Here is a 26,778-nt window from a genome sequence, read left to right as displayed (position 1 = left end):
TAATAGTTGTTGTGTATAGTCTAGAAGAGGGAATTCCAGATGGCGTAGCTTGGATGATGTGACACCTACTGAAATTCTCTCTTCTGCACAAGTATTAAAGATAGATGCAGGAACCATCCTGGTTTGTTTTTGAGAAAGACATAGAAGGAGTGACCAGAGGCAAGGCGACAACAGGGCTCCTGTGCTTTGAATTGTTGTGTAGAAAAGGGAATTTTGGCTTTTCTTGCCCCAGCATCCCTTGTTCATTGTAATTATTACAGGTACAGGAGCTCCAACTTCCTCTGATGCCTCTGCATCCCACCCTTCACTGCCCCCTTCATCATGAGGAGACAAGGGGATGATTCTTCCACCATTTAAAAAGTGCATGGCGCCAAAGGAAGAGGTGCAAAGAGCAACAGTCTTTCCCACTTCCTTTTCAAGCTGTTTGGGTCTTTTGAGGCTCAGATTAGTACCTGAGCAGCTGAACAGAAAGTGGAATGACAGAATAGGAGGAAAAGTAGGGGACAGAAGTGAAATGGGGTGGGTAGGAGGGAAAGGGGAGTGGTCTGAGACTGAAGGGGGAGGAAAGTGGAGCAACAGGTGGGGGTCAAGAAGGAGAAAGTGCGGGTCATATCATCAGAGTCAGGTGGGAGTGCCAGAGAGAGAGAGAGAGAGAGAGAGAGAGAGAATGGGGTGCTCGAGAGAAGGCACAAACTAGTATGCACACGAACACACACAAGCACACACACACACACACACACACACACACACGATCTAGTGAAATAGATCCTTTTGACATGGCATAATTTCTTCACAGACTCTTCCTCCCTTCCCCCAAACTACCATCAAATTACATTTGTCTCCATTGATTGAACTTCTGACATAACAAATCCAGTGCTTTACAGCTTTACCATGGCATAGATTCTTATGGCTCTGTTGGGTAAAATTAGAAGTTAGAAGAAATAAAGCTGATTACGGTTTATTTGCCCCTCACCTGCAAGGTTCCCAAGCAACTTCACAAGGGAAACAGGATACACAGAAATGAGTAAATTCCACTCTTTCATGTTTATTGAGCTTTACCAGAGATATGTCAAGGGATGAAAGCCCCTGCCCTCACAAGTATGTATCGAATGCCTGATTGAGGCTTGTTTGTTTAGATGTCCCCTGTAAATCTGCTCCCAGGCATCCTGGCACCAGTTCTTATCTCAAGGCTGTATAATATGCAAGACTGATCTCAAAAGGGAGTAGCATGTCCCTGGCATTTGTCCTTTCATATTCCCCTCTTCCTCTTTCCGACCCCTGCCTTGATATGTATATTCCTTTGTGTTTTATGACGTTTTACTCCCCTACACTGTAACCTCTTGGGGAGGGTATATAATCTGTACTCTTTCAATAAACGGGGTTTCCATCTCTGAAAGGCATCTTGCTGGACGGATTGGGACCCCTTTGCAAAGGTATACTGTGTGTTTGTTTTCCTGGGGACTCTGGCAGTGGGGAATAGATCTCTCAACTCTGCACCTTCCCGGGTGAACGAGAGGTGAGTAGGTTGTGACGGCTCGTGGTTGGGTTTGGACCTAACAGCTCCTTATGATTTTTACAAGGGATCCCCCCACAAAACCACAATCAAATGTTGGTTAGGATGGGCAATGTGATGATTGGGGAGCGAAGTGACCAAATGGAAAGGTGCACTCTCTCAAAATTCCAAATAGCCTCACAGTCCCTAAAAGCCTAGCAACCTCTGCCCTGGAGATAAAAGGTGGGAAATGGCTATATAGGATTAAACATGTTTTTAGAAGTGAGATTTGTTTAAAAGTGAGCCCGGGATCTGGAAAGTTTTAAAATTACTCAGGGGATAACAAGTGAATAGTCCTTCTAGGCTCAGTGGTGATGTGCATATAATACCGCTGTGGTTCTCCAGTACAGCATAAAACATTGCACCAGGAAATCATGCTATATAATGCAGGGAAGGGGAACCTGTGACTCTCCAGACATTGTTGAGTTCCAAAATCCCATCACTCCCAGCCAGGATAGCCAAGGGTCAGGGAAGATGAAAGCTGTAGTCCAACAGTATCTGGAGGGCCACAGGTTCCCCAACCCTGATGTAATGATAAAAACTAATAGGTGAGTTAATGTCATGGCAAAACCCATTAGGATGTATAATTACATGCTTCTAAACTGTGAATGCAGGCAGACCTGAACTTACAAGATCTGAACAGGGTGGTTTACAACAGATGCTACTGGAGGTCTCTGATTCATAGGGTCGCCATATGTCATAACACAGCACACACACACACACAAACTATGAATGAGTGAACTTTTCCTCCATGGCTCTGTAAAAACTGAGGTCTCTGAGATTTACCTGCTGTTCTTTCTGGGTCTCATCCCGCAGGAAGATCTGTGTGTGTCTGGAGATGGAAAAAGTCTTGTAGTACTCCACAAGTCCATTTAGCGACTGGAACTTTTCACTCCATAAAAAGTAGTTGCCCTTTGAGTCCTTCATCACTTTAAAGTGCTGGACATCCTCTTCATGCCTGAGTATCAAGGGGAGGAAAAAAACAGTGCTGGAATTATGCTCATCTGATTTTTAAATGGCTTTGTTCTGCTTTGTATCCTGCATTAAGGACATTCATAAAGGTCACATATTAGATGAAAAGTGGCATTTGGAGCACTTGTGAAACTGCTCTCAGTGCTGGTGCAAACCAGCATGGGGTAGAGCACTAAAACAATGCTTAAAATCCCTAACATTTAGAGTCCTTTGGAAGTCCTTTATGAAGTCCAGACCCTTTTACTAAATATTAAGAATTAATCACACAATCCTCATAGAATCATAGAATAGTAGAGTTGGAAGGGGTCTATAAGGCCATCAAGTCCAACCCCCTGCTCAATGCAGGAATCCAAACCAAAGCATTCCTGACAGATGGCTGTCCAGCTGCCTCTTGAATGCCTCCAGTGTCGGAGAGCCTACTACCTCTCTAAGTAATTGGTTCCATTGTCGTATGGCTCTAACAGTTAGGAAGTTTTTCCTGATGTTCAGTCGAAATCTGGCTTCCTGCAACTTGAGCCCATTATTCTGTGTCCTGCACTCTGGGACAATCAAGAAGAGATCCCGGCCCTCCTCTGTGTGACAACCTTTCATGTACTTGAAGAGTGCTGTCATATCTCCCCTCAGTCTTCTCTTCTCCAGGCTAAACATGCCCAGTTCTTTCAGTCTCTCCTCATAGGGCTTTGTTTCCAGTCTCCTGATCATCCTTGTTGCCCTCCTCTGAACCTGTTCCAGTTTGTCTGTATCCTTCTTGAAGTGCGGAGACCACAACTGGATGCAGTACTCAAGATGAGGCCAAACCAGTGCTGAACAGAGGGGAACTAATACTTCACACGATTTGGAAACTATACTACTGTTAATGCACCCTAATAGAGCGTTTGCCTTTTTTGCAGCCACATCACACTGTCAACTCATATTCAGCTTGTGATCAACGACAATTCCAAGATCCTTCTCACATGTTGTATTGCTGACCCAAGTATCCCCCATCTTATAACTGTGAATTTGGTTTCTTTTTCCTAAGTGTAGAACTTTGCATTTATCCCTGTTGAATTTCATTCTGTTGTTTTCAGCGCAATGCTCCAGCCTATCAAGGTCCCTTTGAATTTTGTTTGTCTTCCACGGTATTAGCTGTGCCCCCCCCAATTTTGTATCATCTGCAAATTTGATAAGCATGTTCTGTACCTCCTCATCCAAGTCATTAATAAAAACATTGAAGAGCACTGGGCCCAGGTCCGAGCCCTGTGGTACCTCATGGCTATTTTGAATCACCATCATCCATCACTAAAGGGGATACGATGGGGGAGTAACTTTTTTGGCATTTGTTATTCTAATAATAATAATTATTATTATTATTATTATTATTATTATTCTAATAAAGTTAAACCAGTGCAATATAAATCATCCTAAACCAATAGCCAATATTAAGCCCACTAGCACAAGCACCAGTTCTCCACTAACGGCATGTATGATACCTGGCCTGATAGAGAAAGGTGAACCATAGCCCTATTGTGTCAGTGTACTTTATAAAAGCTCAGAGAAGAAGGAAACTGTTTACATGGTTTCTTGTTGCCAGACCCAGGAGGGAAAGTCCCTGCTCACCAAACGTTTCCCCACTTCGGTCATATTTGAGAATAAAGTGGGTCACTTAGACAAACTGTAGCTCAGTGGCAGAGTACACATGGATTAGGCAATACCCGGCTTCAATATGTCTGGGGCAAGACCATCCTATCCAAAAGGCAAACACCAGGCTCTTATGCATTGCTGCTCATGGGATACCACTGGGCTCCTTCCTAGTTTAAGCTACTGCCAATGCCTGCTACTAGAGCAGCCAGAGAAGCAGGGTACGAGTGAGTGGAACAATTGGACTGCTCCCTATTATTTGGATTTCTTTCAGCTTTGTCTTCCATTTGTTCATCTTCCTCCACAGCTCAGAAGGCTACATCAGGTTTCCACCCAGATTACTCCCTTATTTTAAGTTGCTGCCTGTCAATACCAATGTGGTATTGTGGTTAGAGTGCTGGACCAGGACCTGGGAGGCCAGAGTTCAACTCTCCACTCGGCCATGAAGCTCAGTGAGTGACCTCGGGCCAGTCACTATCTTTCAGCCTAACCTACCTCACAGGTTGTTGTGAGAATAAAATGGAGCAGAGTGCTGCCTTGAACTCCTTGGAGAAAAGGCAGGATATAAAAGTATTAAATAAAATAAACAAACAAAATAATTTGTTGAAAGGCAATGGGCATGGGAGCCTGCTTGTTCAGAGTGAGAATTTGATATTGTGCAAGCAGTGAGTGTATTGAGGTGGATAGGCTCATTGTTTTATTTCATAGATTGGAGATTGTGTTGGGAAAAATATAGTCTAGCTGCAGCTGCACCTAGCAGGGTTGTTGTAAGGGAGGAGGATGTGGCACTGGAAGACAACTGAGAAGTGTTGAGATATGAAGCTTTAGATAATTGTGTGTTCCCACCCTCTTCAACAGCACACCCAACACAGGGAATGTGAAATGCTGTCTGAAATTCCACCTTGGTGCTGGTGAAGGTCTGATTAGTGGCTAATAAAACAAGCTTCCTCCTTGATATCACTGGGGAGGATACAGCTGTCCTGGCTTGTATCACTGAGACCCGAATGAATAACGCTGGTTTGCCTGTTTTAGTCCAGCTTACACCTGCAGGAGTACCAACATGGGACTGGGAGTGAGGAGTAAGAGATGAGGAGTGGCCATTGTATGCAGACTTACTGTCTCTGTTAGATATCCAGTGGCAGAAATGAAGTACTGCTAGTGTCGATCCTTTGTGTTGGACATCTGAGAAAATTTTATTGTATTGTATTCTGCTGCATTTTACTATATGTACGTCGCCTAGAGTGGCCATCGGCCAGATAGGCGACACATAAATTAAATTTTATTATTTTTTTATTATTATTAAAAGTGAGAATTCAGCTGGTATACCACCTGCCCTGCAGAGTCCCTGGATGAGATTGCACAGGCAATTTCCAGCTGGCGTTATGGTTCCCCAGGTTATTGTAGCTCAGGTCCTTCAACGCCATACTGAGACTAGCATAGTTCAGGACCTCATAGCTGCCATGACAACCAAGGGGTTTTCTCAGTGTTTCACTGGCCCCATACACATTTCTAATCATACACTTGATCTAATGTTTCCCTAAGAATAGCAGAGTGACTGTTTTGTGTATGTGTGCCCACGTGTGTGTCCGCAGGGTGTTCTATACCTCTGTCATTGACAGATCATTATATGGTGTTGACCTGTGGGATACTACTATGATCCATCTTGTCTCCCCGCTTTTAAAATTCCATATGCAATGACTAGAAGAGATAACTCTGACGTTTTAAAGGGCAGCATCCTGATGGGACCCAATTCAATCTTCCTTTGTCAAGAAATCTAGAAGAGTGCCTGGCTGCCATCAAGGTAGGAGGGCTAACCATTGGCCCTTCCAGATGATGACAGACTACAACTCCTGACTCCTCTACCCATTGGCCATGCTGGCTAGCACTGATGGGAGTGGGAGTCCAACAATATATGGAGGGCTGTGACGCCCTTCCCTGGCTCTCCCTGTCAGGTTCCTACCTGCGCGTGGCTACTGCCTGTCACTAGGCACCACCAGGGACTCCACCAGTCCGGACTGTCCTTTTTTATTGTTTCTCTCCCCGCTCTAGCACCGATCTCAACAGATCCCCCTGCTAGGCAACCACCAGTCACGTCCTAATACTAGTATTCCCAGAGACTCTGAATACTGGTATTGTTATTCTCTTCACCGCTGCCACCATTTGTTACAGTTTCCCTTCAGCCTTGGTCATTACCTTACCCTCCCTTCTGGTCTGTGCAACCCCAGCCAAGGATCAGGCCTTTGGTAAACCAAATTAAGTATTTATTAAAGATAACAAAGCTAACAAGATTAACAAGATTTCTTCTTAAGGCACATAAGCATATGGTTTTACTCAATACTAATCCGAACTCCACCCCCCTCCTTCTCCACTCTCTCCTGGCAAACAACTCTCTAAACCCCACCAAGCAACCCACTCAGTTCACCTCATCCACCACCACCACCTCCCAGATTCCGCTGTCTCTCTTCCTTTTATACGTTCAGCCATTTTAAACACTCAGCCAATCATCTAGCATTCTACTGCCCATTCACTCCCCCTCCTCTTTCACTCCACTTACCATGTATCTTCTAAACAACCAACACTTACCATATATACATTAATATAGGAACATCACAAGGGCCACAGGTTCTCATCCCTCACTTAGGGAGAGGGTCCACTCATGTTCCATTTTTGCCCAAATAAAATATATAAGAACTAGGAACAAGGCCTTTTCTTTTACGCGATGTAATTCATAGCCAATGGAACCTGGCCTGACCATCTGATGTGTGGTCTGCCAGTGGACTAGTGCAGACATTTGTATTATGGTCCTGCTGTTCTATTTTATTGTTCATATTCTTGCTATGAATTATCCTGCTGACTATTTCCCTTTTTGGCCCTGCTTATTATATATTTGTACGTTTCTATAGTATTGTCACATTTATTTCAGCCTGTAGTTAGTTAGTTTGATTGGCTATTATTTAAAGCTGGGCTTCATGCTGATGTTGTAGAGATAATGATGTACTTTGTATTGTTTTATATTTCATTTTGCTTTTTTTTTTTTGGCAGTGGTCTTTGGCAGAGAGGCAACTCATAAACATCAGAAAAGATGGTACAATGGCCTACCCTGGAAAGCAGCAGCATCACACAGTCCCTTTTGAGGCACACTGTGCTCTGTTTTCAGTTACAAAAGCATGGATGGGGGAGGCTGAGAAAACAACTTGAGGACAAAGTACTGGCTAGAAGGTCCAAATGGTGGTTGCTTCAATATAAGGCAGATTCACGTGTTCATAACATACTGGGCGTGAAGTTTTATTTATTTATGATTTATTTCAGATATTTATATACTGCTTTTCAGGCGAACCTCACAAAGCGGTTTATTTAAAAAAATTAAAACAGTAAGCATCAATCAAAACTATATAAATAAAACAGCCAAGACAAGCATCAAGGGCAGAAAAACTTTTTGAAAACTAGATCTCTCCTCCACTTAGGGCAAGAAGTTCCCTGGCAGCCCTGTGGTGATAGCTGGGACCTGCTTCTGAGTAAACATGCATAGGATTGCGCTATAAATATCTTTACAGGTTGTGTAAATGGTAAACATCTTCAACATTCATGCTTATATAACTATTTCTTCATGCTGTGCCTTGATATGTATCTGATTTCACACTATAGTTGTAAATTATTATTTACAAATTATTATTTCCTCTACATTTTAAGTGTGCCCTTCTTCCTTAGGGTGATCCTGCTCCCCCTCTGTTGTTTTCATCCTGAGGGGCAGATTAAGCTGAGAGATGGTGCATAGCCCATGGTCACCCAGTAAACGTTGTTGCTTATTTCCATTAAAAAAATTAATTACAATGATTTATACGCAGGCAAAGTTTATGAAGTAATGCAGATCCACATAATATATTAAAGTACATCCAACTCGCATTTAAAGCACATGACTTCGCCCAAAGAAACCTGGAAAGTGTAGTTTCCCTCTCACAGTTATAGTTCCCACCACCCTTAACAAACTACAGTTCCCAGGATTCTGTAGTGGGATTCATGTGCTTCAAATGTATGTTGACTGTGCTTTAAATGCAAGGTGTGGATCTGCTCTAGTATGCTGTGCATTCATTAGTGAATTGAAAAGAACAATTTTAAAATATAAGTTTTTAAACAGGGCTACAGTTCAGTGGTAGGGCACATGCTTGGCATGCAAAAGTCCAAAATTCAATCTCTGGAAGAGACTATTGCCTGGAATCCTGGAGAGCCAATGCTAGTTCATGTCATCAGTATTGAGCTAGATGGCATCAAATGGCCTGACTTGGTACTCAAGAGGAAAGAAACCCAAGGTGCACAGTAACTCCGAAATTTGTTTATGTATTTTATTTACATTTATATACTGCTTTATTGTAAAACACCTCAAAGCAGTTTATATTTATTTTATTTTATTTATTTAATTTAATTTATATACCGCCCTAAGCCCGAAGGCTCTCTGGGCGGTGTACAAAAAGATAAAAAACAAGCAATGTATAAATACAATAAATACAATCAATCAATCAATAAATCAATCAATCTTTATAGAAAGAATTAAAACAATAAAATTATTGGCAAAAACAGTTAAAGACAGGTATTTAAAAACATTCAAAATAATAAAACAAACAATGAGTTAAAAACAGATAAAAAACATAATAGCTTTACATGCCTGGGTAGGCTTGCCTAAACAAAAATGTTTTTAGCAGGTGCCATAATAAGTACAATGAAGGCACTTGACTAATGTAAATAGGCAGGGAGTTCCACAGCATAGGTACTACCACACTAAAGGATCAATTTCTTACAAGAGCAGAAGAGGTATATGTGGAAACTGTAACATGGAAACACCTTGAACATGGCCTGGCAGCAAATCGGCAACCAGTGCAGATATCAGAGCAGAGGTATTATGTGCTGATAGGGTCTCATTCATGTCAGCAATCGTGCCGCAGCATTCTGTACTGACTACAGCTGCCAGGTCAGTTGTGCTACATGGGGATTTCTATGACCTTGCTGACTGGCTGCCAGGATTTTTTTAGTTTTAGTTAGGAGCCCTGACTGGTTGTGGGATGCTGAGTTTTCTGTTTTACTCATAGAAATCTTGTTGTGATTGGTATGGTATTGCATTTAGGAAATCATCACTGTCTTTTGGTTGTTTTTTTCTATTTGTACTTCATTTACCATGTACTCCCTTACATCCATAGAAGCAGCAACAGTGGTTCCATGTGGTCAGCTCAACCCCCTTAAACCTACTGATGATGCATCTTGTTGGTTTCATGACAGTTTGTTTCTTGTCCAATAGTTGTAAAAGAGAATTCACATACTGGGAAGTGTGGCTTCAGTTGCTGTTGTTCCCAGTCTACTGTCTGTGAAGATCAAACCATGTGTGTTTTCTCTCTGTCAGTTATGACTCACTGGAATTGGGTTGGCTGTCAAAGGGAGTTTATAGCAGCCCTCAGAGTAGGCAGGAAAGAGTAGAGAATCTTCTTAACTCTTACTCATTTCTCAAACCTCTCTCTGCAGTGCAGGGTCAAGTCTGTAAAGACGTTTGGAGCAGCTATGTTAAAAGGCAGGCAGGGCATTGCCAACCCTGCTTTGATATGGATATTGTTGCAGAGGATCCCTAGTCAAGCCTTACCAACAGCACAATCCTAACAATATCTGCTCAGAAGTAATTCCTGTTGAGTTCCATGAGTCCCTTAGTAAGTATGTTTAAAATTGCAGCCTTCAGGGGCATCCATCTTTACTCCTGAATGCTCCCATCTAACATCTCCACAACATTAGGCTCCCTTCTTCCTACAATGGCTTTCTGGTGACTGACCTGGCCTGAGGGCACTTGAACCCTTCTTTCCAGAAGCAAGTAGGCTGGATTAAATGTTCCCTACCCAAGCTGTCTAAGCAGGTGAGAAGGAATAATCCCGTCAATTCAGCTGGACCTAGAAACACCCTAATTTAGCTAAGATTTCTATCAATTTCCAATCAGAGAAATTTTTTCGTTTGAGTGGTGTGCTCCAAGCAACTGTGGTTGATGCTTAATGTATCATGCTTAATGATATTACTAGGGCTCACACCATGACATCACTAGGGCCTGCCCCTGAAATCTCAGGGTTTCGCATGCTTCTGATCTGGCAACCCTACCCCCTACACACACACACACACACACACACGCACACACAAAATATTCAAGCTGCCGATTGCCTTGGCTAAATTAATAAGCTCTCATTAGGCTGCCTGGGCCTTGGAGACCCAGCTGACTCACCTCTCTGCTTCTTCTCAGGTCCTAGTCTAAGCCCAAAAGCCTAGGCACACCCATTAGATGTACTAATAACACCCACCACCTACAGAGGTTGGCTGAACATTGCAGAGGAGGGGAAGATGCTCTGCAGTGCATAACAATCTGTCCTTCCCCCCTTTCCTTCCTCCAATTGCAAACCCTTAGGTTTGCCAACTCCCTCCCCCATTCATCAAGATTTGCATTCACTTCACTCACACTTTCAAGTCTTATATTTGCTGTGTTCACATTTCCTTGGTAACTTTGCCCTGCTCTTCTCTTTGAATGCTTAAACTGTATTTCTAAAAGCTCAACTGAAGTTTTAAGTTACTGCAATGCTGGAAATTTGGGGACTGAAGGAAAATTAAATTTGCAGGGGGCAGAATTGTCATCTGGGGGGCAATGGCCTCATTTGCTCCCCCCAGTCGCTACACCCCTGGTGCATCTGGCACCTACATTATACAATTTTCATCCTATTCTGAAGACACACCTCTTTATCCTGGCCTTTGATTCTTGACAGATATATTTTTAGGACCCACTCTGTTCTTGTGGTTGTAATTTGTTTTAAACTGTTTTCAATGTTGCATTTTAAATTGTTGTGACTTCCCCTGGGATCTTAGGTAACGGGTGGTATAATACTAATAATACTAATAATAATAGCAGCAGCATTGACCAAGGTAGCATTAACCAAAGTTCACTAATATAAATTCATTTGTAGGCTTAACAATGAAATAGGGACTTATCCACATGGGAACATTACTTCACACTAAATATGCTGTTTTTACCTCCGTTTTCTATTTGCACTGCCCACAGTAAGGGCTCAATGCCAGCTGCAAACACAGTGTTTTTTATTCACACTGAGGCGAAGGATCAATCACGCAGTTTCCTAATGACCACATCCTCCAATTTAACATTTCCAGTCCCTCTGGTTACTTGGCAACCAAGCATGCTCAGTTTGTTCTACCAGTTAGTTTCATTAACTCCCCTCCCCCAAAGTATGATTATTTGCATTTTCACTGGTACAATACAGCTGAAATACAAATCTTTGAGCAGTGTTATGCTTTTCACACAAGCTAGGGGAAAAGAAAAATAAGGCACCGTTTGCAGCAACAGAAAAAAGGCTTGCAGAATGGTAGAGAGCAGCTGTAAGTTGTTTTTCAGCCCACAGGAAATGAAATCAAAGAAGGGAGGAGGAGGGAGTGGGTATGGAGAAGGGAGCGATTCACACACTCACCTAAAAGCATTGGAGCACAGCGTCTGCAAGCACTAGAGATATGGAGTGAAGACATTTTTTCCTTCCCTTTTCATGTTATCAGAAGATAGAGTTAGTACGGATTTACAAGGGGGAAACTGTGTGATACCTTCTGTTTGCCAGTAACGTCATGTGAACCATGCAAATTAAAAAGGGATGTGAGTAGCACCAAACACACATTAAACCACTGTGTAGATGATCCCTAAGTTTCTCTTATGACTTTACATCCTTGATCAAGAATTTACTTAGGAATGTCACTTTCAAATGTTTCATTTTTTCTTTACTTCGTTCTTTTCAGCTCTTCTCTTCATTTAAGTTCATAACCATTTCCTTAACAATACACAACAAACTTCCATTGGTCGGTGAAATGTTCTTAAACTACAACCATGATATGGCCGTTTATGGTGGATCTTCTTCTGTACTGTGCATCTCTGGTGTCAATGGCTCCCTTCTGTATGGCACATTTAACTTCTTTCCCACTAGCTTGTCTTGCTGGAACCAGTGTTCTTTGACTTGTGACTAAATTTAATCCTGAATTCAGTTTCTGTTTCCAGAATAAGATACATTACACAACCATTACACAGTGTAAAGACTGTGCTTAGCTACAGAGAAATGGTTTACCCAATTAATTCTAAAGGTTATATACAGTTAGTACATCTTCAAGATAATTCTTCCCTCTGACTGGAATGGGAGTCCATGATGCTTTATCACCATCTTATGGATGGCTGTAGCATCAGCAGGCTAAGAAATCTGATTTGGCCATGAATCAGTGCACAGCCCTGGGAAGCAAGCCTCAAAATGAAAATAAAAAGCACTTATCAGACGAAGAATTGGAACGTTTTTGCCAGGAAGCATTTTACCACCATGGATAACTTGCAACCAGAGCACACCCTCCTCCTCCTCCTCCTCCAACTAAGTTCTCTCAGAAATACAGGATAGGGTTCAGCCCTGCCCAAGTTTCGAAACAGGGTTACCTTGGAGGAGGAGAAGAGGCAGGACCCCTAGCCGAACACAACACTGTCAGTGACCCTGAGGCACCTTTGGATCTAGACATTTCAGTCACAGGACTGGAAGTCTCCAGACTAGTTGCCTGGAGTTGCTGGCTAGCTCTCTAAAGATGCAATACATAATAATACATAGGGTTATGCTTTTAATATATCAATTTTATTGACTAATATTTTTATCATATTGTAAGTCAGGCCTCCTTGGAGGAAGGTAGCAGGAAACCAATTCTTAAATAAATAAATGATCTTTCTCCTACAGAGAGACGGAAAGCACAACTGTTTCAAGATGCCTATGGGAGGGAGGCCCCCTCCATCCCAAACATCTTTCTTAAAAAAATAGGAAGGGAAGCTACAAGTCACAGGTACCTGACAGAGATGGAGAAGTCACCTGGAGAATTCTGAGTAGCTCGGACGATGAACGAGCCGACACCCTTGTCCCTGAGCATATTCTCAGCCTTGTGGCGGGACACTTCTTCATGGAACCAACTGTCAAGTGTGACAAATCACATGGAGATGAATGTAGGTAGTAAAAAAAATAGGGGAAGGAAGGAAAGAAGGAAGGAAGGAAAATAAAAGAGAAGATTTACAGTGCATCAGGAAAAGGGAAAAGGAAAAAGGGTACAATGGTAGAAAATGCTGCATGATTCCTTCTGAAACAGCATGACCCCACTGTTTGCTAAAGAAAGAATGGGTAAGAAATAAATGCACCCCTTCCATATATTTCCAAAGTCCAGCGTGAGCTGCTTCCACAAAATCAAATCAGCCCCTTTCTGAGAGCAATGCTGTTAGGTAGGACTTTGAGGCAGAACTCCAAGGTCCCAGTCAGCAGTTTGAGCAGGAAGACCCTCACGTGCCATGGGGCTGCCATACTACATTTTGAAGCTATACACATTACCATCAAAAGAATGGGGGAGGGGGGAGACCATTAATCATGAATTTACCCAAATTCACAGTGATTTTGAAGCTCAAGCTGGAAACATGCAATTCCTGTTGTTAAATGCATGCCTGCATGCATCCCTATTGTATCAAATTCTTAGAAGAAACATTTAGCTCCATGTGCGGAGACCAATAAGTGATATAGTTCAGGAGGCTCATAGAACTGAGTGTGTATCATCCTAATGTAACAACCCAAGGCACAGGCACTTCTAAGAGAAAAATGGATCAATTTGGCTAAAAATAAAATAAAATACAGACCTGTGTTTATTTATTTTTGAGGTCTCACCCTCAACTACCAGCAGATGGAACTGTTCTATACAAATAAGTCCTTTTGGTTCTATCCAGCAGGAGCCAGTGGTGGAACACAATGAAGAGCACAATCCCCCAGAGCCTAGAAATATTGCTTCTCTTGCACCTGCTCCAGGTTAATAACATGCCAATAATTATTTAGATGTCTACACTGCCCTACTGTAGTCAAGCCACTAGGCATAATCTCTGCTACAACACAGTACTCTCAGAACAGAAGCTTTTAAAAAAGGCTGCAGAGTTGTTTGGTTGTTGCTGTTACCTTTAAATTTGCGGAGGAAGATCATAAACATGCATATAGTACTGTACCATAGCATATGAGCATGGGAGATTGAGAAACTTCTACCATGCGCTATGAACATGTCTTAATTAGCAGCTATGATGCAAACCATAACTTACTTAGGGCTACTAAAGCATTTGTACTTGACAAATGACTGAGATGTCCCTCTCCACCTCATATACCTAATAAATCCTCTTTTTACAGTGGAGCAGCAGCAGCGGACTGAAGGTCAAACTACACTTTGTTTAATTGTGTGTCTAGCAGTCACCTCAGGGGATTTCAAAATTTTAATTCTTGGCTGGCCTCCACCCAATTTTAATGAGGACCACAGTGCATAAGAAGGGGAGTTTTAACAAATCCCCTCATGCTACAGTTAGCTTTAGCGGAGGGGGAAGCTTGCACTGGTGTAAGTGGGAGCTTTCCCTCTTATGTTATCCTTCTGACAGTGTAGGCTTCTGCAATCCTAGAAGTGTTGTCAGGATTGAGGTTATAGAGGGAAGGGTTAAACCTCTGCTTAGGTGAACTGAAAGAAGTTGCAGTCCCTTTAAGAAGCATTAAATGAAGAGATTTTCTTGAAAGGTTTCTGGAACCAAATCACAGCTGTCTTCTTTCATGGAAGGGTTAAACCTCGCTTCCCCCACTCCCCAATACAGTACAGCTTGTGTGAAAAATCCTCCTCTCCCATACACAGAATTAGTACAAAAAATGTGTGTGTGTGTGTGGGAAGATATGGGCCATTTAGGCTTCCTCCTTTGCACCATCGGAATTGCTTTTTAAAATGTTTTTAAAGCTTTTTTTTTAAAAAAAGATTTTTTAAAATATTTTATTTATTTATTTATTTAATTTAATTTATATACCGCCCTAAGCCCGAAGGCTCTCTGGGCGGTGTACATAAAAGATAAAACAAGCACAGTGTATAAGTACAATAAATACAATAAATCAAGAAACAATAACAAACAAACAATAAAAGAACCAAACAACGTCCAAAATACAAGATAATAGTGAAATACTGTTAAAATACACTTTAAAATGCCTGGGAGTATAAAAAGGTTTTCACCTGGCGCCGAAAAGATAGTAGCGTCGGTGCCAGGCACACCTCATCGAGGAGACTGTTCCACAGTTTGGGGGCCACCACTGAAAAGGCCCTAGTTCTAGTCACCACCCTCCGAGCTTCTCGATGGGATGGCACTCGGAGGAGGGCCTTAGATGTTGAGCGCAGTGTACGGGTAGGTTTATATTGGGAGAGGCGTTCCACCAGGTATTGCGGTCCCATGCCGTGTAGGGCTTTATAGGTCAAAACCAGCACTTTGAATCTAGCCTGGAAACAAATAGGAAGCCAGTGCAGACGGGCCAGAATATGTTTTTAAAGGTGTTCTGTTTTAATATGTTTTAAAGTCTTTTGTCTTTAAGATGTTTTAGAGTGCTTTTAGTGTTTTTGTTTGCTGCCCTGTGCTCCTTCTGGGAAGAAGGGCAGGATAGAAATTTAATAAATAAATAGATTTTCAAAATCCCCTGATGTGCTGCTAGCCACACAAATAAAATAACATCTAATTTGGTCCTGAGCTGCAACTTGCTGATCCATCTCCTAGTCTCAAAATGGCCTGCTCTATTAAGCATAAATTATGAGACCGGAAAGCCTTCTGTGTGGCACAGTACTGACAAACAGCAGTTAAAGGAGACAGCAAGGGTCACATGGTTGATGTTAGTGGGTGACTTACACTCCCACGACAGTGCTTGGAACCAAATGTCTAGTTAATAATCTATAGCACAGAACAGTTGCTCATCAGATCAGATTATGAGAAAAATCTGCAAAATCCAAGGTGTGGTCTAAGAACACATGATGGAGTCACCTTGCTAAAGCAAAGCAAGGCTGGGTCTGGTCAATGCCTGGATGGGAGACCACTTGGAAACACCATATATGCTGCCTGGAGTTCCATGGTAGAAGAGAAGTGCAATATAAATGTACCAAATACATTAAGCTACTGCCATGTCTGTCTCTTCTCACATCAACACAGACTTTTCTGTAGCATCACAGTAAAAGGAGGCGGGGAAAGATCTTTTTGAACACCTTGTGTTCTATAGTGCTAGAAAGCGGAAGACAATTTAGGGGTAGGTAAGCAGATGCTTTGGTACAGCTAAGTAATTTTAGATCTTGGATTTAATGGTTTTATTGCTCCTTCCCCTTTAGGCAGCTGTATATATTAGTTCACAATTAATATTTTTCATCTCCCCACCCCACCTTTTCATGCTTTACAATTGCCTTTGCATTCCTGGCTGTGTATACACCATACATTTAAAGCACATTATTCCCCCCAAAGAACTCTGGGAACTGTGATGTGCCTGATGGTCGTGCCCTCCTTTGTCATTCATTTCTGCATTCAGTGTGCAAGAAAGGGCCCTATGCATGTACCATCATATGTGCTTAGAGTTCTTTCATGCAAGGTGGGATCCTGAATGGCCAAGGTTGGCACACATGAAGGGCCCCTTCTCATGTGTGTCAAATGTGTGGGCAGTTGGGGCATGGCTGGCATGTACATCAGTGGCAGAGGGAAGCAGCTACCAAGTGCAACCCCGCTGCAATCCCCTCAACATGTGAACAGTGTGCCTATGAACATATATCACATGATCCACAGATTGTGGCCTCCTATGACTTTACAAGAAATCCTGGGATATGCCCAGTAGGGGCTGGTGCTCATTAGGACTGGTAGGGTGGAATGCAGGGAGGCCAACAGTAGGGGGAGCCAGGCTGCCAGAGCAAATGGCTAGCAGAGCTAGAGGTAACTAATTTTGCTTTTGTCTCCATCCTCCTCTGTTGAGCTCTACCAAGGCAACACTGAAACTAAGGAGGAGGCGGCTGATAGGCAGTGCCACTCCCTAGACTGGCTGCAAATAAGGAGGTAGGCAGGTGGGAGGTGGCTGAAGGCAGAGTGAGTTTGGTGGGGCAGTGCCACACCTGCCCTAATGGACCAGTCTCCACTGGGCATGCTGCTTAGATGGCATGCCACTTTCTTGGTTTCTATGAAAATATTTCTGTCCAAGCTCCCACTTGTACATTCAGGCAAGCCCTGACAAGCAGAATGTGGATGGTTTGTCATTTGTATAATATCCTTAGAGAGTGTAATGTCCCCATGAGTTTCTTTCAGCCTTGGCGACTGTTACATTGGGACAGTGGTGGCTGATGCTCATTGGTAATGGTGGGGTGGAAAGCAGGGAGACCAACCTCACGGACTGCCTTTTCCCATATGACCTTACATTTGGCATCTGAAGCCCTTCTTCCTATACCCCTCTGAGGGAGGAGCAGGGGGTGGTGACATGAGAATGGGCCTTATCAGTGGTGGCCCCCGTTTATGGAATGCACTCCTTAGTGCCTGGTGCCATCATTATCTATCTTTAGGTGCCAGGCAAAACCATTTCTCTTCTCCCAAGCATTTGGCTCTTAATTTTGGAGGGCTTTTGATGTTGAAGCCTCTTTTTGGGGGTGGGCTGCTCCACCGCCTTTTATATCTATGCATTGTATTTTTTAACTTTTTGTTTGGTTTAGTTTTTTATATTGGTTTTAATTTTTTATTGATTGTACATTGCTTTGGGCTCACTTCTGTTAAGAAAAGCAACTAATAAATTTAATAAATCATAATAAAATAATAATAGTGGAGCCAGAGCCAGTGACAAAGCCAAATAATTCTAGTTTTATCCCCAACCTCCTTGCTGCTGAGTCTTACAAGAGGGCAACACTGAGACTAAGGAGGAGGAAGCTAACAGGCAGTGCCACCCCTGGGACTGGTTATAACTAAGAAAGTGGGGAAGTGGTGGCATGCTGAGGGCATACCAAGGTTGGTGGGGCAGTGCCCCATTTGCTCGAATGGACCAGCCTCCACTGCATCAGGGTATCCAACATGGTACCCTCCAGATGTTGTGGACTACAACTCCAGTCACCCCTGATCATTGGCCACACTCACTGGGACTGATCAAGCTGTAGTCAAAAACATCCGGAGGGTGCAGCTAGGGCTGGGATCCCCTTGTTGTTTCCAGTTCAATTGCATTCTGTCAAACTAGAAGGCAGTTCCATCCAGAGCTTGGAAAAGTTACTTTTTTGAACTACAACTTCCATCAGCCCAATCCAGTGGCCATGCTGTCTGGGGCTGATGGGAATTGTAGTTCAAAAAAGTAACTTTTCCAAGCTCTGGTTCCATCCCATGTTTGTTGGTTTTCCACTATTTTCTCCTTTTATCATTTTGATTTTTTCCTCCTTAAAAAAAATACTTGTATCATTTTTTCTAACAATGTTTTCCCTTACGAAAGGAAAACGGCTTTCTCTCTGCCTTCCCAGTGCCCACCACTCACTCCCCCACTATGTCTGTTCCTCACCCTCACCCTGAATTGTATTGGATTGTATTCCCCACCCCCACCCATGGGAGAAAGCAAGAGAAACAGAAAGATCTTTTGGTCAATTTCACATTAGCAAAGCAAAGAGCAGGCTGGTTAATTTCATCCATTCTGTGCCAGCTCTTTACCTGGTGCCTGCCCACCTGCCTGCTGATCCTGACTACCATCCTGGGAATTTGGAAAGAGCTGCTGCTGCTGCTTCACCAACAGATCTGTGGCACCAAGAGAGTCGGGAGTGTGAGCCGAGGAGAACCATGTGCCTGCCTGCCTATTGTTTGTTTCCCATCGGCTACGGGCTTCAGGGTGGGCTTTTGTGTGGGTATGTGTTTGTGTGTGTGTGCTGTTGTTGCCGTCACTGCCAAGTGTGCCAAATAAAAACTGAACACACTCAAGATAAAGCACCTTGAAAAGATGACATACTTACGTCGGACTGTGAAAATCTATGAAATTTTTTGGGACATATCCTTCATAACTATTCAGCTCAGCCTTGTACCAATCTTCCTTAGAGCTTAAGATCTGTGCATGAAAAGGAGAATCACAATTGGTTTAAAGACATATAGGCCTTATGTCAGCCAGGTTTTGAAAGCCCCATGCCTCCCCAATCCATATGCAGCACATTCCTCACTGATAGCCATTGTCAGCTTGTTCACAAGGCTCTGAAACAAGCTTCAGCAGTTCTCTAGGTGTAAAAAACCCCCTCCATTCTCTCTCCTTAGAGAGAGAGCATAGCATAGCCACTGTGCCTAAATAAGAGCCCCCTTCATACATTAATGCATGTGAAGGGTGCTCCACCTTGTCAAGGACCAGTGGGGCAGCACTGCTCTCCCTGCCCCTGAGGTTGCATAACTTCCCTGGCCCCATCTCAGATGTCCACACATTAGCTGTGAAAGTCTGCACGGGGGATGCCCATGCACTTAGATCTCTACATGCGTAGGCTTTCCTGGGAGAAGGAATCCAGCTCTTGGGAAAACCTCTCCATGCCTAATGTGGGGATGGTGCAGCCCTTGTATAGTGCAGTAACAAGTATATTGTACAAAGGCAGCTCATCTTCATATGATGCAAGGACATAATTCCAGTAACAGACAGAAATAAGGTTCCCAAACTGAAGGCAGAGAGGTGTTGCTGAGGACATGTCCTCAAAGCATGTCATAGCTAGAACCTACCTAAATTAGGAAACAGACTATTAAATCTTCCTTAGCGTGTGATTGGTTAGTTGCTGTTGCTGGGGGAATGGTTCAAGGGGTGATAACCCTGCTCCTGAAAGTGATATGTAAAGGGTCTTCCCACTCATGTTTCACCAGATCCCTTAGCAAAGTTTTGCTATGAAAGTAAACTGATATCTTCAGGAGTCACATGTACGAACACAGACACTTGGCCAGCATGGAAGACTTCTGCCAGACTCATCAGCTGCACTGAACTTAACTGAATGGCAGTGTATATACTATCTCTATAAATGAGTTTTGTTTAACAGTTGCTTCTGCCTGTCAGTGACTAATTACAGTGCTGCTTCAGTCCTGCCTGATAACACTGCGTTTTCAGCCTTCATACAGGTATGGTCACTCAGCCACAGAGACAAGCAAGCTTCCTCTGTCCTGAAGTGGTAATCTCACACCACACCACAGCATACATAATTTTCTGCTTCACATGTGGTGCAGGCCACATGGGACAGCTGCTCTCCCCCATTCATCACCCTCTGACTGCAGGGAAGCATAAAAAATAATAGGTGCTGGGAGTAGCATACATGCACTTGCTACACAAAGCACTAAGCAAAGAGGCCAACTTGGCTAAGATCCTGCTCTGTAACATAGTTAGCCTAATATTTAATCCACCCTGTAGAGAACCTGACTTCAAAGGTAGGCAATTCAGTCAAAAGGAAAATGAAACAAAATCAATAATTTGTAACGACAATTATAGACTGCATTGGGATTGTGGAGCTGCTGATATCAAGAGCTCTTCTAAAACAGCAGCCATGGTGGAAGCTAAACATTAATCAGAAGAAGTAAAACTATGAGGAAGACACATATACATTAGAGGAAGTGCTGTTTAGTTGTGCCCAAATTCCTACAGACTTCTTCAGATGGTGGAGGAATCCTGAATGAGTATTTCTAGTAGGTCTGTGATGGAGTTCTTGTTTTGAAGATCTTACAAAAGGCTTAAGGCATTGTGTGAGAGTTATTTTTAATAGGTTGCTTTATTTTTATTGGTCTGCTCCAGCAAAATACAAACCCTTTCATTTAACTAACATGTGGAAGAAAGCTAAAAAATCTCCCTGATGTATGGAACAATGTGCAGTTCCTACATTAGAGAAATTCAGCAAGACCCTATGGATGTTTACGGGGAAGAAAGTCCTACTGATTTAAATGGGACTTACTCCCAAGTTAAGTGTGTGCAAAATTGCTTTTGCTACCGTGCACCGAGGAAGCTGAGGCATGGAGTAAAAAATGGCTCAGAGGCTGTTTGTTGTTTTGACCTGCATGTGTTCCATTTTCCATGGATTGCAAAACATACCGAGCTCAATTCAATGCAGAGAAGTGCACTTTAGTCCATTGATTTCAATGTTTAAATATCTGTGTTGTATGGTGGCCATTGTGTTTTGGCTCTACCTCTTCATGTAGCAATCCCTTTCCAAATTTGGTAGCATTTAAGTTCTTTATACAGGTGTAAATGACAAGAAGGTAGAAAGCAACGAATAATTCCTACAACTACATTCTGCGTATAAATTCTCCCTTTATTTTTCTCCTCACAGAAATAGCCACAAATTAATTAACTAGTGAAACTTAACAATATCACCTGCTACCAAACTACCAAAATTTGTACCACTACGAATGAGGTGGGAGAGCTACACCAGCGGCTAGAACTACAGATCCTTTATTACAACTACTTTTCTTCCATGGGGGCCCAGTGCTCATATTACGACAGTACTAAAAGTGACATCTGTTTAGCGCTTGCTTTGCTGGAACTAGGGATCCAGACTTGCTCTGGTGTATGGAGGACTGGCTTCTGATGGTTTCTTTCACAGAAGGGGTTGCAATGTGGGGAGATAGGTTTCCTCCTCACAGTGAACCTCACACTTCCTGACTCTTTAATCTCCACATCAATGCTGTGACCCATATTGCTTTTCAAAAACAGCTTGATACTCTCCAATTTTGTGTGTACATGTTGTGCGAGAAAGAAATATTTCACAATTATGTTGCTGTTTCAAAGGACAGCTTTCCCCCAGCCTGGTTGCCTCTATATTGTTGTGATTATATCTCCCATCAGCCTCAGCCAATATTACCAACAGTCAGGGATGATGGGAATTGTAGTACAAAACATTTGGAGGGCATCAGGTTGGGGGACACTGTCATGGGATTTGGAGAACAAACACTGGTGAACAAGATTCCCCCACCTTTATTGTTCACTTCCCCTGGAAATTGTCCCAAATTATTTCATAGAATCATAGAATAGTAGAGTTGGAAGGGGCTTTTAAAGCCATCAATTCCAACTCCCTGCTCAATGCAGGAATCCAAGTTAAAGCACACCTGACAGGTGGCTGTCCAGCCTCCTCTTGAATGCCTCCAGTGGTGGAGAGCCCACCACTTCCCTAGGTAATTGGTTTCATTGTTGTTAGGAAATTTGTCCTGATGTTCAGTTGAAATCTGGCTCCCTGTAACTTGAGCCCATTATTCCGGGTCCTGAACTGTGGGATGATCGAGAAGAGCTCTTGGCCCGCCTCGTGTACTTAAAGAGTGCTATCATATCTCCCCTCACTCTTCTCTTCTCAAGGCTAAACTTGCCCAGTTCTTTCAGTCTCTTCTCATAGGGCTTTACTTCCAGTTCCCTAATCATCCTTGTTACCTTCCTCTAAACCTGTTCCAGTTTGTCTGCATCCTTCTTAAAGTGTGGTGTCCAGAACTGGACGGAGTATTCAGGATGAGGCCTAACCAGTGCCAAATAGAGGGGAACTAGTCCTTCACACAACTGGAAACTATACTTCTGTTAATGCAGCCTAAAATAGTATTTGCCTTTTTTTGCAGCCACATCGCACTGTTGGCTCATATTCAGCTTGTGATCAACAACAATTCCAACATGCTTCTGTCATGTAGGATTGTGAATATTTCCTTGTGAATAACTTTTCCACTGTTTGTGATTGCTTAATATCTTTATAGGAACTATCACCTTGAGTCTTTGTTCTTCTTGTTCGTCTTTGAAATGCAAATTTAAAGTATGGACTAAGAGGAATTTTCTTTTTATTTGTTTTATTTGTTTAACAATATATATACCACTAGATTGCAATAAAACCTCTAAGCGGTTTACAAAACATAAAATTGAAACATTACTATTATCAATAAAAGACTGCTAAAAACAGGTATTTAAAAACATTCAAAAGTTAATTAAAATCAACAGTAGGCTAAAAGTATGTATTTTAATCTGAACTTCTACAAGTCTGGATAGCCTTGCCTAAACAAAAATGTTTTAAATAGGCACCTAAAAGAGTTCAGCAAGAGTGCCTGCCTGATGTCACTGTGCAGAGAGTTTCAAAGTGTAGGGTTGCCATATGAAAAGATTGATTTCTTACAAATGCAGTATTATGTGGCACCTGTAATAATGCCATGTCTGTAGATAGAAGCAGTCAAGTGGGCACATATGGAATAAGGCAATCCCTATGCAGCCTTGCAATTATCAGTGAACTGCTAATCCACAGATGCCAGTTTAGGGTTTAATGGCTTGTAGAATGGATGGTTAATACAATCCCTTAAGCATTTAGAAGAGCTTACAGTGTTAGACAGAAAATACTTTGGTGAAACCTTGGTTGGCACTTACCTTCAGAACATCTCCAGTCCGGAAACTCAGTTCATTCTCTCCTGTTGCATTGAAGTCAAACTTTGCAATAGCTTCCATGCTGTCTCCTGTGAAAGAGTCAGTTGGAAAGAGTAGGATAGTACTTACAACTATTATGAGGAACTGTATTGGTCACAGGAAAATTTGGTATAGCCCATTTATTCAGAGGATCTTTGGATGAACTCATTCCTCATTTATGCTGCCAGCCACTTGGACTGGCTGATCCTATGGCCTCACTACACTGGTGGCGTAACCTAGTCACAATCCTAAATTCAACCTGCAGCAGAATCAACAATACATCAATAGCCAATGAAACAAAAGCTAAGCATAGCAGCACCAAATCAGTCACTATCTTGGGCAACATCATCACCCATGCAGGAAAGGCATTACTGATCAGCATGCAGCAATGGCCAGATAATACCATTTTATGTCTCCCAGCCTAGTACACATACGCACATGCTCTCGCTCTCTTGCACAAGGTGCTGTGAATAGATGTTCTGAATGGAGCAACCATAGGCATCTCAAGAGAAGGGTTTGAGCCATGTTGAAGGAACAGTAACTCCACACTGAAAATTTCCATAATAATACACACAATCCAGTTTCCAATTGGTCTTCAAGAGCTGCAACTTTATGGACAAAGCACTACAATAGCCTAGCTGTGAAGTTATCAGTACATGTGTAACAGTGCTCAAATAACATTTTCCAAAGAGAAGGACCAGCTGGAGTATCAGCTGAACCTGGAAAAAAACAGCAGAGTGATCCCTCCCAGTGGATCACGAACCAGTTATGATTGCAGAGATGAGCAGAGGTCAAAGACATCATCACCTCAATTCTTTCAACAAACAAAAGGCGCAGCAGCCATCTATGAACACCACAGAAAGAAACAGCCAGGGTATTTCACGATAGTACATTAAACAATTGATCTTCTGGATTTGTAGGAGAGACAGCCAGAGCAGTACATGTCAGTCTACGAAGATCAACATTGTTTCATACAACCAGAGGACACTTGCAGTGTGTAGCCTTCTGACACTGTAATGCCTAATGTGTACAGAGCAATAGCCAATTCATGTTCTGCACTCTCCCCAGCCACCTGCCTAGCAGAGATGCATTCCAAGAAGTCCAGAAATCAATGTTCCGAGGCTATATTGCAGGCTGTCCTGGTGGAATCACTGAATAAGTTCAGGGCAGGAAGGCAACAGTGTTGTAGGGACAGCATTGCTCTTATGAATGTGCTGAAGCTAATTGAGAAGAACTCTAAGAATAACATGGTGGTATACCAAAAATTCGTTGACTCCTTTCAGGTCACAAACAGCCTTCTGGCCACTGCTGTGAGTACGCTTCGGGGTTTGTCATGGACAGTAAAAGAGCAGGCTATTGTCCAAAACTATTGTGGTAAGGATATAGGTGACGGCTGCTGCAGCACAACATATGCAGGGCCGGAAAGTGCTGCAGCAGCAAGTACAGATGGTATAGAAAAAGACAGAAAAAGGCAGGCATTCCACATAATGCATCAAAATTCAACAATGTTTTTAATGATGGCAGACCATCCAAAATAAAAGTAAAGAAAAAAAATAACAGGCCAGAAACCTCTGGTGTGAGGAGTTAATTACAGAACCAATTCTCTCAAAAATTATCCTGGTAAAGCGTTCTGTGCTGGAGTTGCTTTCAAATATGTTTTTAAAAGTTTTTTTTTTTTTTTAAGATGTTTTTAAAGATTTTTTAAAAGATGTTTTGTTTTAATATGTTTTTAAAGATGTTTTGTTTTTATATATTTTAAAGTCTGTTTTAAGATGTTTTAGAGTGTTTTTAAAGTTTTGTTTGCCACCTTGGGCTCCTTCTGGGAGGAAGGGCGGGATATAAATTTAACAAACAAACAAATAAAAAGGCAGCTCAAGCCACTGTGTGAAAAAAGCTTCAATTTCCTTTGAGATAAAAAGATTCTTGAGAAATATAAAGACAAAGGGAAGGATATTAGTTTTCACAGCTGTCAGAACTGCAAAGTTGTTGTACAACAGAGGTGGAGAACCTGTGGCCCTCCAAATGTTGTTAGACTATAACTCCCATCATCCATGAATTTCACCATTTTGGCTGGGGCTGCTGGGAGTTGAAGTCCAACAATATCTGGAGGGTCACAGGTTCCCCATCCCTGTTGTACTGAATGTAAAGATATCAAAATACCTATATGTGTGCACAGGATCTTTACAAGCATTTTATCTTAGAAAAAACAAGAGATATTTACATAATGCAGGGGCTGGGAACCTTTGGCCCTCCAGATATTGCTGGTCTACAACTCCCATCATCCCTGACCATTGGCCATGCTAGCTTAAGCAGATGGGAATTGGAATTCAACCAGCGGTATCACTAGGGTTGGTGTCACCCGGTGCGGCCCGCAGCGCCTTCTCTCTGAGATTGTGAGCGACTGTGATCGCGCGCACACAGCGCGCACACGGCCTCTACAAGCGCGCGGCTGAACGACAGGGCCCGGGAGCGCACCGAGGCCTCGCTGCCACCGCTTCCACCTTCTAGCAGCCGGCGCGCCACGTGAAGGCTCTCGTTGGTGCCTAGGCGGTGCCTGGGGGGTCGGCTCTGGGGGTCACCCCCGTCTGGTGGTGTCACCCAGTGCGGCCCGCACCTGCCACACCGCCCTAGTGATGCCCCTGAATTCAACTACATCTGGAGGGTTGCTGCCTGCTTCCCCACAGCTGCCATTGTGGAAGAAGTCATCAATATGAATAAACTATGTATTTTACTAGTAACTGTATAGCTATCTTCTAATAATGCATTCAGGTGGATCAAATGTATAGCCCATGAACCCATATCAAATAAATGCACTAGTGTCTGATTGCACTGCAGACAAAAAAAATATTTTTATGATTTCTGTAGATGATGCCAGGATAAGGGGCAGGAAAGCTCCTCTTACCATTTCCTGCTGACATGGTTGTGATATGATCTGAAAGGGCTATAGATGCAACAGTCCCTTTATCTCAATCTGCTCCTCATCCCTGCTTAAACTGGCAAAAGCAGGGCAGGAAGTGGCTCAGTTTATAGCACATGTGAGAGGCTGTAATGTGAGCTGCTGTTAAGAAACAGATAACATGGCCCTTGCAAAAATATGCATAATGTGTTTCATTACCCATAATTCTTTTTTATCAACTTATGTTCATCCTCTAAAATGGGTGGGCAACCTCTGGCCCTCTAGATGTTGTGGATTACAGCTCCCAACAAGCTCTAGTCAGAATGACCAGTAATCAGGAGTGATGGGAGTTGTAGTCAAGCAACATGTTTTCAAAAATCACAATCCAAAAACACAACATTTCTAAAAATTTATAGCAGTTCAAAACTATCCCTTCCTCATGGGAAGTGATTCATAAATGAAATAAATAAGTAAATAACATCTGG

General features: G+C 42.6%; 2 protein-coding genes across 6 annotated transcripts in view; one reads left to right on the top strand and one right to left on the bottom strand.

Moving 5' to 3' along the window:
- Nucleotides 1-26,778, top strand: part of ENTHD1 (ENTH domain containing 1) — a 160,576-nt gene that overhangs the window by 23,592 nt on the left and 110,206 nt on the right. The window lies entirely within an intron of this gene.
- The window catches only part of GRAP2 (GRB2 related adaptor protein 2), a 100,873-nt gene that overhangs the window by 20,957 nt on the left and 53,138 nt on the right, over nucleotides 1-26,778 (bottom strand). For all 5 annotated transcript variants that reach the window (XM_061639194.1, XM_061639196.1, XM_061639197.1 and 2 more), the window contains exons 2-5: nucleotides 23,362-23,447; nucleotides 18,983-19,074; nucleotides 13,020-13,139; nucleotides 2,339-2,510 (exon numbers count right to left, since the gene is read on the bottom strand). In XM_061639194.1, the coding sequence (XP_061495178.1) occupies nucleotides 2,339-2,510; nucleotides 13,020-13,139; nucleotides 18,983-19,074; nucleotides 23,362-23,439 (462 nt within the window). In that variant the 5' untranslated portion in view covers nucleotides 23,440-23,447. The remainder of the gene's footprint in view (nucleotides 1-2,338; nucleotides 2,511-13,019; nucleotides 13,140-18,982; nucleotides 19,075-23,361; nucleotides 23,448-26,778) is intronic.

The sequence above is a fragment of the Rhineura floridana genome, chromosome 8 (assembly GCF_030035675.1).
Source record: "Rhineura floridana isolate rRhiFlo1 chromosome 8, rRhiFlo1.hap2, whole genome shotgun sequence".
In the NCBI taxonomy this organism is placed as follows: Eukaryota; Metazoa; Chordata; class Lepidosauria; order Squamata; family Rhineuridae; genus Rhineura; species Rhineura floridana.
The sequence above is the reverse complement of the archived record's forward strand: the minus strand, read 5'-3'. Positions and strand labels throughout refer to the sequence as shown.